Source organism: Formica exsecta, unplaced genomic scaffold (genome assembly GCF_003651465.1).
Source record: "Formica exsecta isolate Colony F162 unplaced genomic scaffold, ASM365146v1 scaffold80, whole genome shotgun sequence".
Lineage (NCBI taxonomy): Eukaryota > Metazoa > Arthropoda > Insecta > Hymenoptera > Formicidae > Formica > Formica exsecta.
In genome coordinates this window covers 2,451,259-2,465,081 of record NW_021853570.1, presented here as the reverse complement: position 1 = coordinate 2,465,081, position 13,823 = coordinate 2,451,259, and the positions used below count along the sequence as shown (strand labels likewise).

Sequence of the window (13,823 nt, the reverse complement as noted above, 5' to 3'; positions counted from 1 at the left end):
CCCCCGTTTGTTTCCCCCCCCCCCCTTTCCCTCCTATCTCGTATAATTGGTGAGTTAAAAATATCTCACGCCGGCGTCTCCAAAATAAAGTGAGATGCCTCGGTAGTTAGGCGAAGCGTGCGTAATTGCGACGACCAGGGTGGGTGACGCGAATCCGTGGAATTTCAAAGTGGGACCGGGAATTTTTTCTACAATTTTCACGATGGCAAGAGAGGAGGTCGCCTCTCCGAGGCTGGAAGTGGGAGATGAAAGTAGGTAGCGAGCGAGAACGTGAGACGTGAGTGCGTCTATCTCAGCGGAGGATGTAATGAGAAAATTTCTTGTAGTCTTATCTACGCTCCGTCTGCTGCTGCCGTCTGGCATTTTTAAAAACTTGAATTTTTTGAAAGATACAAAGAACACATAGTGAACATGCTGCGTCAACTTTATCTATATTATTACGATTCGAGATAATTTCATAACCCGCTAGAGAGGTAGATTCCGTTTCAAAGATATTCAAAGATATTTTAAATATATAAGTATTACATGCCAAAGAACACATCAATATCGCTAGATTTATTTTCCGTCGATGATTCATCAACGACCGCAATAATAACGTCACTGCCGCGCCGAACAATAAGCTATAACTCACCTAATGATTTACAGTGATGAGACTTCCTCCATCTTGGTTCCAAGTCTAACGCGTGAAAAAGACGAGAGAAGTATGTGGGTACGATTTATCTATTAATTATTTCAATTTATATCTTCCGACTTTTACTTCACTGTGTTTTTCCTCGACAAGGCTCGACCAAAGGAGCAATAAGCACGAGAGAGCATTCAGAAATCGAAAAGATGTAAATAGCAACGTAAAACATTTCGTAAAACATTTTATGAATCGCCATTCGCGTATTTCTATTATTTTTGTTTTTCGTCAATAATGTAAAATATTACTTTTCGATCATGGAGACATTCGGATTTCAATATTTTAAGAGGCCATTTCGTGCAGTTTTTTTTACAGGATTTCTTACGGACTTTTTCTCATAATTTAAATGAAACAAACTCATAGAAAAACACTCGCTTAGCGAAAATCGGGACTTACCAGCTGCCTTCTTGGCTGCGTACAAGTTTGCCTCCTCCTGCGCTTTACCGATGTTTTTCTTATAGCGTATCCTCTTATTTCCGAACCAATTGGACACCTAAGAGCAAACGAAGATACGCATTCATTACCGATTTGCCTAGAAGTTTTCACGTGTAAACGCCCGCTCGCGATATATTTGAGTCTCTTTCTCGTCAAAGAATTTATAAATATTTTATTCAACACAAGACGTTATTTTTCCCTCTCTTTTAAAGAACAAAATTTAATTTTGAAATTACTTTAAGAATATAAAAAAACACAAATAGCGACGCAGTATACGGCAAATTACAAAAGCTCTAGTAAGTGCAAGAAAAGGGAACGGACGATACCTGGCTCACGGTAATTCCACATTTTCGTGCAAGCTCCTCCTTAGCCTCTTCGCTTGGGTAGGGATTACTGAGATGGGAGTAGAAGTATTCGTTTAGAATTTCAGACGCCTGTTTACTGAAATTTCTTCTCTTACGTCTGTAACACAAATTACACACGCGCGTATTATATCTTACTTTAATTGCGCTGTGTAAATAGTCTCCGTATATCGATAAATTTCCCCACTTCCCCCTTTCCCCCATCTCCTTTCTTGTTTTCCAAAATGACATAACGCGATTGCTGTCAAAAAAAAACCGCAAAAATTTCATACATCTCTTATTGTTTCGATACAAACCTGGCGTCCAAGAATCGACTCCTCAGAATCATTACGGCTTCGCAGGTGGACTGTTTGAGCTGCATCTGAATGCTGGAGAACTTCTTGTGAATAATTTGAACCATCCTTTCGATTTCCTTCGGCGTGATCGGCCTAGTGCGACTCTGCTCCCTCAACAGGTTCATTACGTGGGTGGTGAATTCGTTACAAGCCTGAAACAAAGACAGAGCGTTCCAAGTTTACTTTCCGTTAATTGTGTAAAAGGAGAATTTGAGATATTCTTTGTAAAATATAATCAATTAAAAATATGGAACTGTTTCGAGATAAATTTGAATATACTGCGAATTCGTCGGCATGACGACAGGCAAAGGATTAAAATGAGCAAAAGATGCGAAAAAAAGTACTGTGACCAGAGCGTGAAAGGAAAGATCGAGCGACGAAGCGAGGGAAGAAGTGAGAGACGAAGGACGCGTACGTATAATGCATTATTCCTGGTGGCTGCTCGGTTTAAGGGAAAAAGGACTTTGCTCGATATCAGTATTCGAGGCGAGCACGCTGCCTCGCAAAAGGGAGAGAACCAGAGAATGAGAGAAAGAGAGAGAAAGTGAGACGAGAGGGTGAGCCGAGCAGAGGGGGAGTAGCTTTTCCTGAGGGAAGGAACCGGGAAAAGGCCACGGGAGGGTGTCGGGATACGAGAGGAGTCAGTGGAGAAAGGGGATCGAACAGGGTGGCTTGCAATTTCGAAATGGATTCCACTCCGCCGACGATCCCACCCCTCTCTCCCTTCGTCCTCCTTTCTCGATCCACCGATGGCTTCTCTTCCTCTTCGTTCCTTTCTTCGCACGAGACTCGTGAACGAACGGAACGCTGAATTGGATGGAAAAGCCGTAGCGAGTCGCATTCCCCCCCTACCTCCTTCGCGCAGACTGATTTCCTTTAATTTCTAAAATGCTCTACGTCTCAAAGTTGATGATACTAGCTGATGACCATCCGATACATTTTGATACAGAAAATACAATCGACAATATTAATCATCGCATTTTCGATTATTTCAAAGATATATCCCAAAATTGTCGGTGCTTCTTTCATCTACATATTTCTCGGAGACATTCCGTGCAATATCTCTTTCTACTTTCGAATTGCGAGATGACGTTGATTCAGTCTAGAGAGAAAGAGAGAAAGAGACTTGGGATATCGAGTTATAAAATTAGGATCCATGCTGTTCTCTCCGATACGAATCAACCGCAAGCATAAATTCGATTATGCAACTGTCGAGGCTCTCCGCGAGTTGTTTCTCCAACCGCAGAAACGCAGCCGCGCGACCGTCGGTGTCGGGCAGATATATTTAGCAATGCACACGTTGGAATTTCCATAACGTTGCCGAAACCGGCCATGCCCGCCTCCACTATATTCTCGCAAAACGCGACCGTATTAATAGAGCGTGTTGCAGTAAAATTAGAGCGTTGCGAGAAAATTTGCCTCGTCGGAAGCCAAAGTACGGACGTTTAGATTTTTTGTTAAAATATTCACCTACACATCTTCCTCTTATTCTCGTAAGAATAAATAAAACGAGACACACGATATGTAATTTATTTACTAAAAATGTAAAAAAATATAGAAACAAACGATTACATGAATATTTTACATTTATTATCCCAAACGCGTTTGTTTCATCTCGCCGACTGTAAATTACAGTGTCGGTAGCATTTCATCCCGAATTATGGTAATAATTTAGAAAACGCGCAAGATGTTTATACTCTGCTTAACATCATACTTGATACGATTTACGGTGGATTATACCAGTCGAACGTACGGCAGTAAAACAAAATATTTATGCGCGCGTAAAATCTCTTTTCCACCCTCTCGCGAGCACACCGGAAGATGCATTTTCTGTACGCTTTTTCTGAGATACAATACGAGATAGTGTGGGAGGGTCGGTGGGAATCAGAGTTGAAAATCGGATAAAATAAAGGCGGGCGTGCACCGATGAAATTCATGGTAGGTAGGATGTTTGCTGGCGGTGATCACGCGATCTCGTAAAACCCGATGCGGTTCTATTCTCGTGCTTGTCACGCCATGTTGCATAGTCAGGCAGACATTCACCCTAATGCGGCGAGTCGACCGAATTTGAATAGTAAATTTCGCTTATGGCCGAACTTTCTGCCATGACAACGTCGGCCGCTAACTAAGCCAATAACTTTTCAAATATGATGAAATATTTATACCATCTGTTCTCTACGGCACAAATTTTTTCCCCCGATATTGTCTCTTTTTTTATTATTATACAGAATTATACAGAATATTTTTAATGAAAAATCATTACAATTTTTTTGATTTGAGCGTGTTGATAAATCGCAAATTGCAATTTTGTTAAGATCTATTTAAAATCAAAGAAGAATTATAACAGAAAAGAATGTGGAGCAAAAAAAAAACAAGATTCCTTGCCGGAGAACAGAAGAAAGGAAGATTTAAAACTCGTTAACGGCCACGTTTATCGGCAGACCACCCCTCAGCAACACGCACGAGTTGCGTCGCAAAGTGCACGCGAGCGCATATGTTTTCAGCGTGCATATTGTTGCGGCTACAAAGAGTCGTGGCGCACGCATTACAGGGGCGGATCCAGGGCATCTCTGCGATGACGGTCGCGAATTATCATTTGTGATTAACATTAATGGCGGCGCAAACAGGTAATTGCCGTTTTCCAAGAATATAATCTTTAATTTCCGCATTAACACAGACACCATTTTGCCGCAACCGTAGACTGCGAACAAACGGCAGGACGAACGGTTGTAAAAGCGCTCTTATCAGCTTTAGCTCGTAAAAAGAGGTAATACTATACGCGTTAACTCCGCTTCCAGCTTGGTTGGAAGAATAAAAGAGCACGCATGACATTATTCTCTCTCTACTGGTATATATATATATATATATATATAAAATGTTACATCAAAATAAAATTTCTCATACGAAAATATTAGCGCGCTCTGATTTTAATCCGACCCTGACGAGAGAGAACGGTGGACCTTCGGTGGGGCTGTGCGTGTTTACCGCGGGGAAACATCAAGCCCGCTGACACACACGGTAAAATATGGGGTCGAAACGGGTGTGGCAATTAAAGCACACGGCCCACACACTACGTTCGTCTACATACATACGCGTCGCGTATATTCGCAGCGAGTAAGTGTGTATATATACGCGGAAGAGGGAAAAATTGCCGGCGAAAACGCAAACGGCGTTAAAAAGAATTATGCGCGCATATAGGGCCGATATGAGTGGGCCCTATTTACAGTAAGAATGGCCGATTACGCACGACGTCATGCGAATGTAAGAGCTTTTTTTATGGTAGCGGCGCGTACATTAAGCGGAATGACCGGTGATCTGTCCCGCGGTGAAAAGAGGATGCGAATGTGACTGATAGCGCGAAATAACTAGTCAAAGTACTATATCGTTACATATATTACTTGGAGAACTACATATCTAATATAATTGAGGAAAAAACTGCGATTATTAATATTCGCGTTTGTATAAAGCTTGGATTATTAAACTAATGTTTAATCGTTTATCTTAATATCGTTTAGCGCGATTAATTAAAAATTCTTTGTTCTTTATTTCGATATTTTATCTCGAATACTCCAAAAATTGCCCTTATAAAATTGAGTTATTACAGCAGGTCGAATTTTATAACACGAGGTCAGGGCAGGGAATTAAAAACGAAGAGCGGCCGGGAAAGAAATTCTTAATGAAACAGCTCGCGATAATTTATGTCGAATTTCCGCAGTGGTAATGGTCTGGCGCAGTGATTTGCATCGTTTTGAAAGGACCTGTATCACGCGACATACAGCGGTACACAAGGGGGCTGGCCTGTCCGGCACGCGAGATTTTACTTAGCGCGATCGGGTCGGTTCATTAGCACGCGAATTGCCGGTGGTGGTTATTCCTCCCAATCGCACGCACAATATCCCTTCTTATTAGTTCATTTCGAAACGATCGCAAAATTAATCAAAGATTGCAAATTGATCTAAGCTTATGTATCAAAAAATTTTATTAAAAAATAGAAAATTATTAATTTTTGTTAGTAACTCTTTTAAACTGAATCAATGTAAAAGTGTCATTAAAATAATGACAAGATTTTACCGAGTATTTTACTGATTTTGCGATTAGTGAAAAATTAGCCACTATTAATTCTTCTCACAATCAATAAAATTTCATTGTTTACAATACTATATTTGTAACCAAAACTACTGTTTATCAGTGATTATTGAATGTACACAATTAATGTACATTGATTATATTTAAAAGAGAATATAAATCCTAAAAAATATACAATTTGCCACAAAAAGATTATCAATGTTTTTTGATAAAAGCTTATAAAAAAATGTGTATATATCACAGAAAAAAACATCATTTAGAATTACAACGTGTATCATTAACAGTTTAATAGCATATTACAATGAGAATCGATTGATTCTCGCTTCTTCGATACTTCGCATAACATAAACGTACCTTGGCGAGACCGCGAGATCGTCGGTGAACGATAAATTCGCGTCGACGTCGTCGAATTTCACGAGCGGAGAGATTATCGATGGCGGGGAATCGAGTCGGCTGATAGCGGGCCGGGATGGCCGAAATTTGTCAGCCGCCGGATCTCGACGATAACCGCGCGGCTACGCGTTTAAATTTTTCATTTCGCCGGGAGTTTTTCCGGTCGAGAGTGAGTAACGGCGCTCGTTTATGCGCTGCGAGTTCATTTTGCGTCCTTTCCGGTTTTTTTTTCCTCTCTCTTCCTCTTTTCTCGCGCTCGCCAAGTCGGACGATGGATAAAACGACGCGAATGTAATTCCCACGACCCGAATTCAATACCCGATATCGCGCCGATAATGGCGCGCGGGCCGCGAATAATATTCATAAGCGGGATTTGCATAAAGAGCGAACGCGCTCGCGCTTTCCTCGGAATGAATAATTTTCGCGGGAGAAGGGGATATTTCGCGATGTAGCGCGCGCAAACGGAAAAATGTGTGACTGCGGCGTCGCGCGCTGCGAAAATCAATACGAGAGTTAAACTTTAACCCGTTTGACTTAATGAGTCGGTCAGCTAACCAGTTTGCATTTGTCACCGATTATTGATATAAGTTTAGCGGAAACGCGAATAACGCGAATAACAAATAAATGTTCATTATGCGATTTATTTCAAGTGTATACGTATACACACATATATATATATATATTTTTTTTTGCAGACAAACCTGTTCGTATTTTTCTAATTCCTGGTGATAAATTTGCCTAATCTGGGCGAGTTTAGCTCTATAATCCGAATGCTCGATGGCGTTGTCTGGTTGGCCAGGTGGTCCAGCCGCGGCTGCTGCGGATGCCGAAGCGGCAGCTCCCGCACCGCCACCCTTCTCTGGTCCAGCGACCCCCTCGGCAATCAACATATTGTCCAACCGCATCAGCTGCGGATCTGGTGGTTCCTCTTCTTGCGTATTTCTCAATGACAAAACTGAAAATAGACGAGAACACAAATGTGAGATAAAAAATTGCATACAAAAATTATCTACAAGAATAATTCTAGAGAAATAATGTTAGAAATAGAGGAAAATATTCTCTAATTTTTTATTGCTGCAAAAATAATTATATTACAGAAATGTGATGTTGCCCTTTGTTAAAGTATATATTATTTCTCGCACTCGCAATTTTCATATTTCTAAAGTTTTCGGAAACGATTGATTCGATTCGAAACAACGTCGGGAAAAGAGAGACATCGGATTATTACACGTGAACATATTCTCGTGGAAATCTAAGAGATTGTTCGCGCAGCGACCCCAACTTTCAGAATCGTGCGTTTGTCGATCATAAAAGAATCAATTTTGCTTTGGCCGTCTCTCCAACCGTCTCTCCGCCGTCTCCTCTTCTCCTCTTTGTCTTAAGGGCCCGGTGCATGCAGTGGTTTAGAACGGATAGTTTTCCGCGGTGTAACAGCGGTTTTATTGTACTTTTACGACGCATGATGGAGCTGGACGACCCATAAAACCGCAGAGCAAGGGACCTTCTATACTACCGTCGTTCGTACACGCCAGCTTTTCCGCCACCCTCGCGCGAGGCTTCCTGCCAAAGACGCAGCCCCGTCGTCTTCGACAGTTAGCACCCTCTCCCAACGCAAACGCTGGCATGCATACAGAGGAGCGAGACGAAGCGGAATAGAGCTCTCAGCTTCTTTAAGAAAGCGTCAAGCGAGAAATTTCTTCGTCAGAGAGGTTTTCATTAGGTTTTCCACGCGAATCACGCATAATAAAACTTTATGTAGCAAGATTACGAATCGACGTAAAACTTGTTGAGAGATTTGCTGACGATGATTTGATAACGTCACGATTAGAATAAAAAATACATTTATAATCGTAAAAATATAAGAATTTTACGTATGTGTATAAAAAAAATATGTCAGAATTTTAACAAAATTTATTGGCAACTATTTGAACATGAAAACTAATTTCGCAAACATTTTTTTAGCTTATTGTTGATTTACGTATGTATTATAAATATTTTATCACACATTATAAACTTCTTATGAATGTGTGCGAAAACTCGCATGATAACTTTAGCGAGTTATCGTATTTCTCAGGTGTGGTTTTATATAAATGAACTCGCATGTTCTCAGTTTGCCCAAGTCGCTACTTGAATTCGCTCGAAACTTTTCTCGCCTCCGCCACTTTTCGCCACGGTTCGTGAAAAAAGTCCCCGGGGATGCGAAAAAAGGGGGGAAACGAACGAGACTTCTCGTGGATTCGCGGAGGCGTGAAACGAATGCGCGGGGCTAATGCATTTATACGAAGTGTAACAATTACGCAAGTAGAAACGGGGGGGGGGGCTAGAATTCCGTCTCTTCGGCAAGACTCTAGGGAGAGATTCTTTGGAACAGGCGCTTTGAACAATGAGGCGACATTTCTTCAAACAAGGCGTCCCTTCTCTCAACAACTTAGTCATTAGCTAATTTATCATCGCGAGACGCATAAGTATTCTTTTTTAGAAAGCTATCGAAACTATCGGCAAAATTTACTAAAAATATTTTTCACTGAAAAAAAAATTTACTGTCCTGGGAAATCAAAATCGGGTTTCCATAGTTTCCGAATTGAACGAATGCCGATCGGCGGCGTTTCGAATAGGAGATGACGTTAAAAATTGAGTTACGATGGAGAAATGTGTACGGTCAGGTTGAACGAGAGAGAGAGCTCCGAGAATGAAATCAAATAAGTTTCGAAATCGTAGCACGTTCCACGGCACTTCCACGGTCGACTTAAGAAGGGGTTAACGACAGTCAACGCGCTGCCATTAAAACTTTCGTGCAGCGCCGGTAACTTTTCACAGCACTGTGGGTAATTAAAAATGAAAAACCTCCGGATCGGCATCGTGCGCCGAAGACGGCGGAATAAAAGGTCGGTTTACGGCGATGCGAAAGAACTTGCACCATTGAAAGTTAAAAGGTCGAGCAATTTCGACCACCGATACGAGCACCCGTTTCAGAGTGGACATAAATGTTTATCTTCTTTCTTATCTACGAAAAGATTATTCTATTTTTAATCCTCTCGGTTTTAGCGTCCGCTATAATGGCCCTCAATTCTATATTGCATTTTATAATTTTTAAAAAGAGAAGAAAAGATATTTTAAAGAAAGGATTGCAATCAATATTAAATTCCATAAAACGTATTTTGACGGACATATTCTTGTATATTAATATAATAATAAAATCATTTATCATAATTTATTCGTAAGAATAAATAATAGATGATTTTATTTTCGTTAAATTACATTATATGCTTTTTTCTATCTATTTTAATAACTACCAATAATAAATTGTCTTATATTAATAGCTTTAACAAGAAATTTATAAATTATATTTAATTCGATCGAATATCGTAAAGTTTCACTATAGAAATTATTTATAATAAATTAACAGTATATATACGTGTATAAATATGAGAATATTGGAAACTTATGCGTGATGTAAATTTTGCGACAGTATTTATCGCGGCGTGAAATACCAAACGATGCGTGTACACATCTAGCGAAGTATACTATAAGGAAGCGAGCGAATTAAACGTTCTTTCGGAATTATTTTCGTATTTGCGAAGAGAACGAATGTTGGCGGGGGGTTCGAGCGGGGGTGGCTGGCTTACGAGCAATAATCTGGCTATTAGGGGGTGTAAGGGGCGGCTCTGCGTGCTGCCGTGCTGAAGAGGGGCCAGGGACGACGGCAACCTCCTACGGGGGTCCTTACAAGCGCGTAAACTCAGTTTTACTAGCAGTTAACATTTTACGACTCAGACGGTCTGCCTGAGCGGTCTGTTCTCACTCTCGCGTTGTTGCTCCGTCTCTATCTTTCTTGCTTTCTCACCCCCTCTCTCCCTCGATTGACACGACGTGAGGTTTTGTATGGAACACCCAGTATATAAATTCGTATTGCCTGCCAGATCGTCGACGTAACGTAACGTCGTTCTCGAGGATCGTTTGCACACAAGTGAGAACTAAATTAATACGACGATCCGTTGAAGAGCGAGCTAATCGCTCGATTAATTCGCGTCGGCCGCGAAACGACCATGGGCGGCTAAGAAAATTACAATCCGACATGAATATTAATATTATTGAACAGGCAATCGCGAGCGAAATATAATAATTTTGTAGATTAAACATATGATGAGTAGCTCTCGTGTCCACTGTCCTCTTTTCTCTATCCAATGCTTTTCTCGATCGCTTTTTAACATCCACAGCGAATCGACCTGCATTTTCCTCTCTCGTGTATCTGCTACATTTATTTCCCCCTTTCCCTATCCACTGCCGCCGCGCTGTTTTCCACCGCGAAAAGCGGGTAGCAGCCGACAACCCTTTGTTACCGTGCCTTATCTTAATTGCTTTCACGGGTTCCCGTTTAGATCAATACACACCGTCGGCGTCCTGCCACACCACTCGCTCTCTTCTCTCTGCGTTGCTTCGCTCCGTTTTACGAATCTAAATTATCTCGAGGGTTGTTTCGACGCGCGGATCCCGTCGCTCTCCCTTTCTTTCTCTCTCCTTCTCTTGCATATTTTAAGAGCACCGGTTAGAACTTTGTCGTAAGATCCGCGGCAGGATGGTCTGAATTATCATACACCCAACGTCGTTAGCGAGATTAGGACAGCTTTTCTTTACAACGTCGTCGCCATTTCAACGCGAATATAAAAATAACGTGCGCAGAAATATTAAATATAATAAGAATGTTTCTTATTATATACATCGACGATCGCGCATATAAAAAAAACGAGAAGAACAAAACAGTAAAATAATGACTGTATGTGTTTTGAGTTATTAAGATTAATAATTGCCATATACAAATTCTCAGTTAAAATTAGAATTAAATTAATATCTTCTGAGATGACCTGATAATTTATTTTTCTTTTTTATAGAATCATAAATTTATTATTCTTTTGAATATTTTGCCTCATCATACAGATTATCATACAGATAGATTGATAATTTAATCGAACTTTTCATTAAATTATTTTTATCAGCTTCTCATGCAGCATCAACATCCTAAATTTATTTCCCATTTATTACATTTTTTCATTTGTTTTCCTCGCTTCCTCGATTCTTTCTCACGCCTTCATTCCCTAAAACAGGACTGAACGAGAAAAGAGAGAAGTCTGCAAGAGGGAGGGGAAAAGAGAAGGCAGCCGAGATGGCTGCTCTTTTAATTCGAGGGTGAATCCGGACGGTAGAAATTCGCTTTCCGAGAGGGAATCGGAGAGGATGAAAGAAAGACGCCGGTGCCTGCGTCCCTCCTGGGATCCGATATCGATGCCCCCGCTCCGTAAGAATATACCGAGCTCTCCTGATTTACGAAGGAAATCGAGACGGCCGGGCTCGTGTTTCGTGTGCCTCATCCTCTCTCATTCGACGCGACGTGACGCGATGCCAGCTCGCGTGCCGGCTTCGCGAATGTCGAGATAAAAAACGAGCGAAAGCGATAAACGCGCGTCTAAACCCTTTTATCGAAATCGGATTACATATTCCGTTCTCTCGATCGGATTTAATTCGAACGGTTTAGCGTAAATGTTCCAAACGCACGATTCATTTCTTTATCGGGATTTTTGTATAATAAACTGCGCCAAAAATAATTCGTGCATTCAATAGCTAAAAGATGACGCTATAAATATAAATGACGCTATAAATACAAAATTAAACGAAATGTAGGTCATGCGCACGCAAGAAGAAAAAATTTTAAGAGTATTTTATACTTGCAATAAGAAAAAAATTCTCGAGTTGGATACGTAATTTTTACACGACAAAAGATCATAAGGTCTCCCGTAACACCCTGCGCGAATTACCCTCGGCAGTTGCACCCGCCGTTTCGCGCCGTATCCCGTCGATCGCGGATTTATCGACGCGGAAGTTCCGGCGACGAGCCGGGATTTCTGGTCGGTCGAATCTCGAAACTCTCTTTCCACCCGCGGAAAACAATGTTTTGCGAAGTTCTGGGGGGGGGGGGGAAGGGGCGTGAAGAGAAAGGGAGAGAGTTCGCTCGCGCGTACATCTCCCGCTTTATGTCGCTCGCGAGAGTAGAGAAGGAACTTCTTTTCGACGATTTCTTTCGCGCTCCGGCAATTTCGTGCTTCCGTTACCCGCGAAAAAAGGATCCCGCGCGAACGCGGTGGTGGTATTCTCGCTAGCTAGCAACGCCACGCGATGTTTTTCCAGCATCGACGTCGCCATCCTTTCCCTCTCCCCCATGCCCGTCCCCTTTCTTTTCTCTCTTTCAATCCCCTTTCTATTTTTCCGTCCTCCTACGACTCGAATTCGCTCGACCGTATCTTCGCCATGTTCCACCCGTCCAACTTCGACCACCACCCCCAACCATCCGCGCGCCCTTTTCCCTCCTATTATTTCTCTTCCTTTTTCCAGCCACTTCCGCCGGAATACTCGTCCCCTTTCCGCTCGTAGTGGCTGGCCTCCCGCCTCCTCTCGTGCTCCTCGCAACCCCGTAAATCAAAACTCGACGCGAAAACGCGGCCAAATGTACACAACGCGCGGCGCCCGACGTACCGGGTGTCCGGAACGATCGCCGGCGGCCATCGATTTCCGCCGCCTGAACGGGATAAGTGCGAAGATGGAGAATATCGGCGTTTCGTTCCTTGGCTGCCTCGAAGGCAGTATATATACTCTCGGTCGTTTTTGAAAATAACGCGTTTAATATAGAATCGCCGTCATCTCTAGATCTAACACATCTATAATATATGGAATATATTAATAATAATTTATTAATTTTGTCTTTATTTTATACATTTTATAAAAAAATGAAATAAGTAATTCGCATGATATTAGATACGACGTGCACCAGTTTCTCGCTCGGAAAGATAAAATATTTTGGGGATATGAAAAAAAATGCATGCATTATCAAATAAAGATGTCTTTATACAAATATATAAAAATAATATATTGCTTTCAAACTTTCTTTGTAAAAGTCGCTATAAACTTTACGAACAACTCAATATTTACTCCTCAATTCTTCCACCCGAGCGAACAAAGGCGAACTTTAACGTAGCAAGAGGGTGCAAAGTTCGCGAAGCATTCCCCGCTCGCGATGGAATGCGATCGGAGGCGACGGGCAAGGGGAAGAGGGGGTCGAATAAAATTTTACTGCCGCGAAATCGCCCAATAATTGTTACGGCTCGCTTTGATCGCGTAAAACACATCGTAAACGTCGAAAGGGACGAGCCCCCGGGTCGACAGGAATTACTCTTAACCCCCTTACGGCGGTATTATGCCGTATTATACTGTTGTGTTTGCGTCCGGCCTTCTTCTTCCGTACAATATATGCGTGTACGAAATCTTACGTTATCCTTCGGTCCGAAGGCATCGATAATTAAATCCGCATCCTATAAAATCACCGACAGAGACAGCTTTTTGACATCACGCGATTTAAGTTTGAAAAACTTCCTAATTAAATTAATTTCAGATTTATTGGAATAAGTTAACCAGAAAAAGGACTGCTGAATATTTTATGAACGTTATCTAATATGATAATGATTATATATATATATATATATA

The 13,823-nt window shown here is 41.5% G+C and overlaps 1 protein-coding gene across 9 annotated transcripts in view; it reads right to left on the bottom strand.

Annotated features, from left to right (window-relative positions):
• LOC115244219 (homeobox protein extradenticle) overlaps positions 1-13,823 on the bottom strand; it is a 59,552-nt gene that overhangs the window by 22,102 nt on the left and 23,627 nt on the right. For 7 of the 9 annotated variants that reach the window (XM_029821683.1, XM_029821681.1, XM_029821678.1 and 4 more), the window contains exons 3-7: positions 6,995-7,248; positions 1,776-1,966; positions 1,444-1,579; positions 1,079-1,175; positions 632-676 (exon numbers count right to left, since the gene is read on the bottom strand). In XM_029821683.1, the coding sequence (XP_029677543.1) occupies positions 632-676; positions 1,079-1,175; positions 1,444-1,579; positions 1,776-1,966; positions 6,995-7,248 (723 nt within the window). The remainder of the gene's footprint in view (positions 1-631; positions 677-1,078; positions 1,176-1,443; positions 1,580-1,775; positions 1,967-6,994; positions 7,249-13,823) is intronic. The other 2 variants (XM_029821680.1, XM_029821679.1) reach the window with 1 other exon arrangement.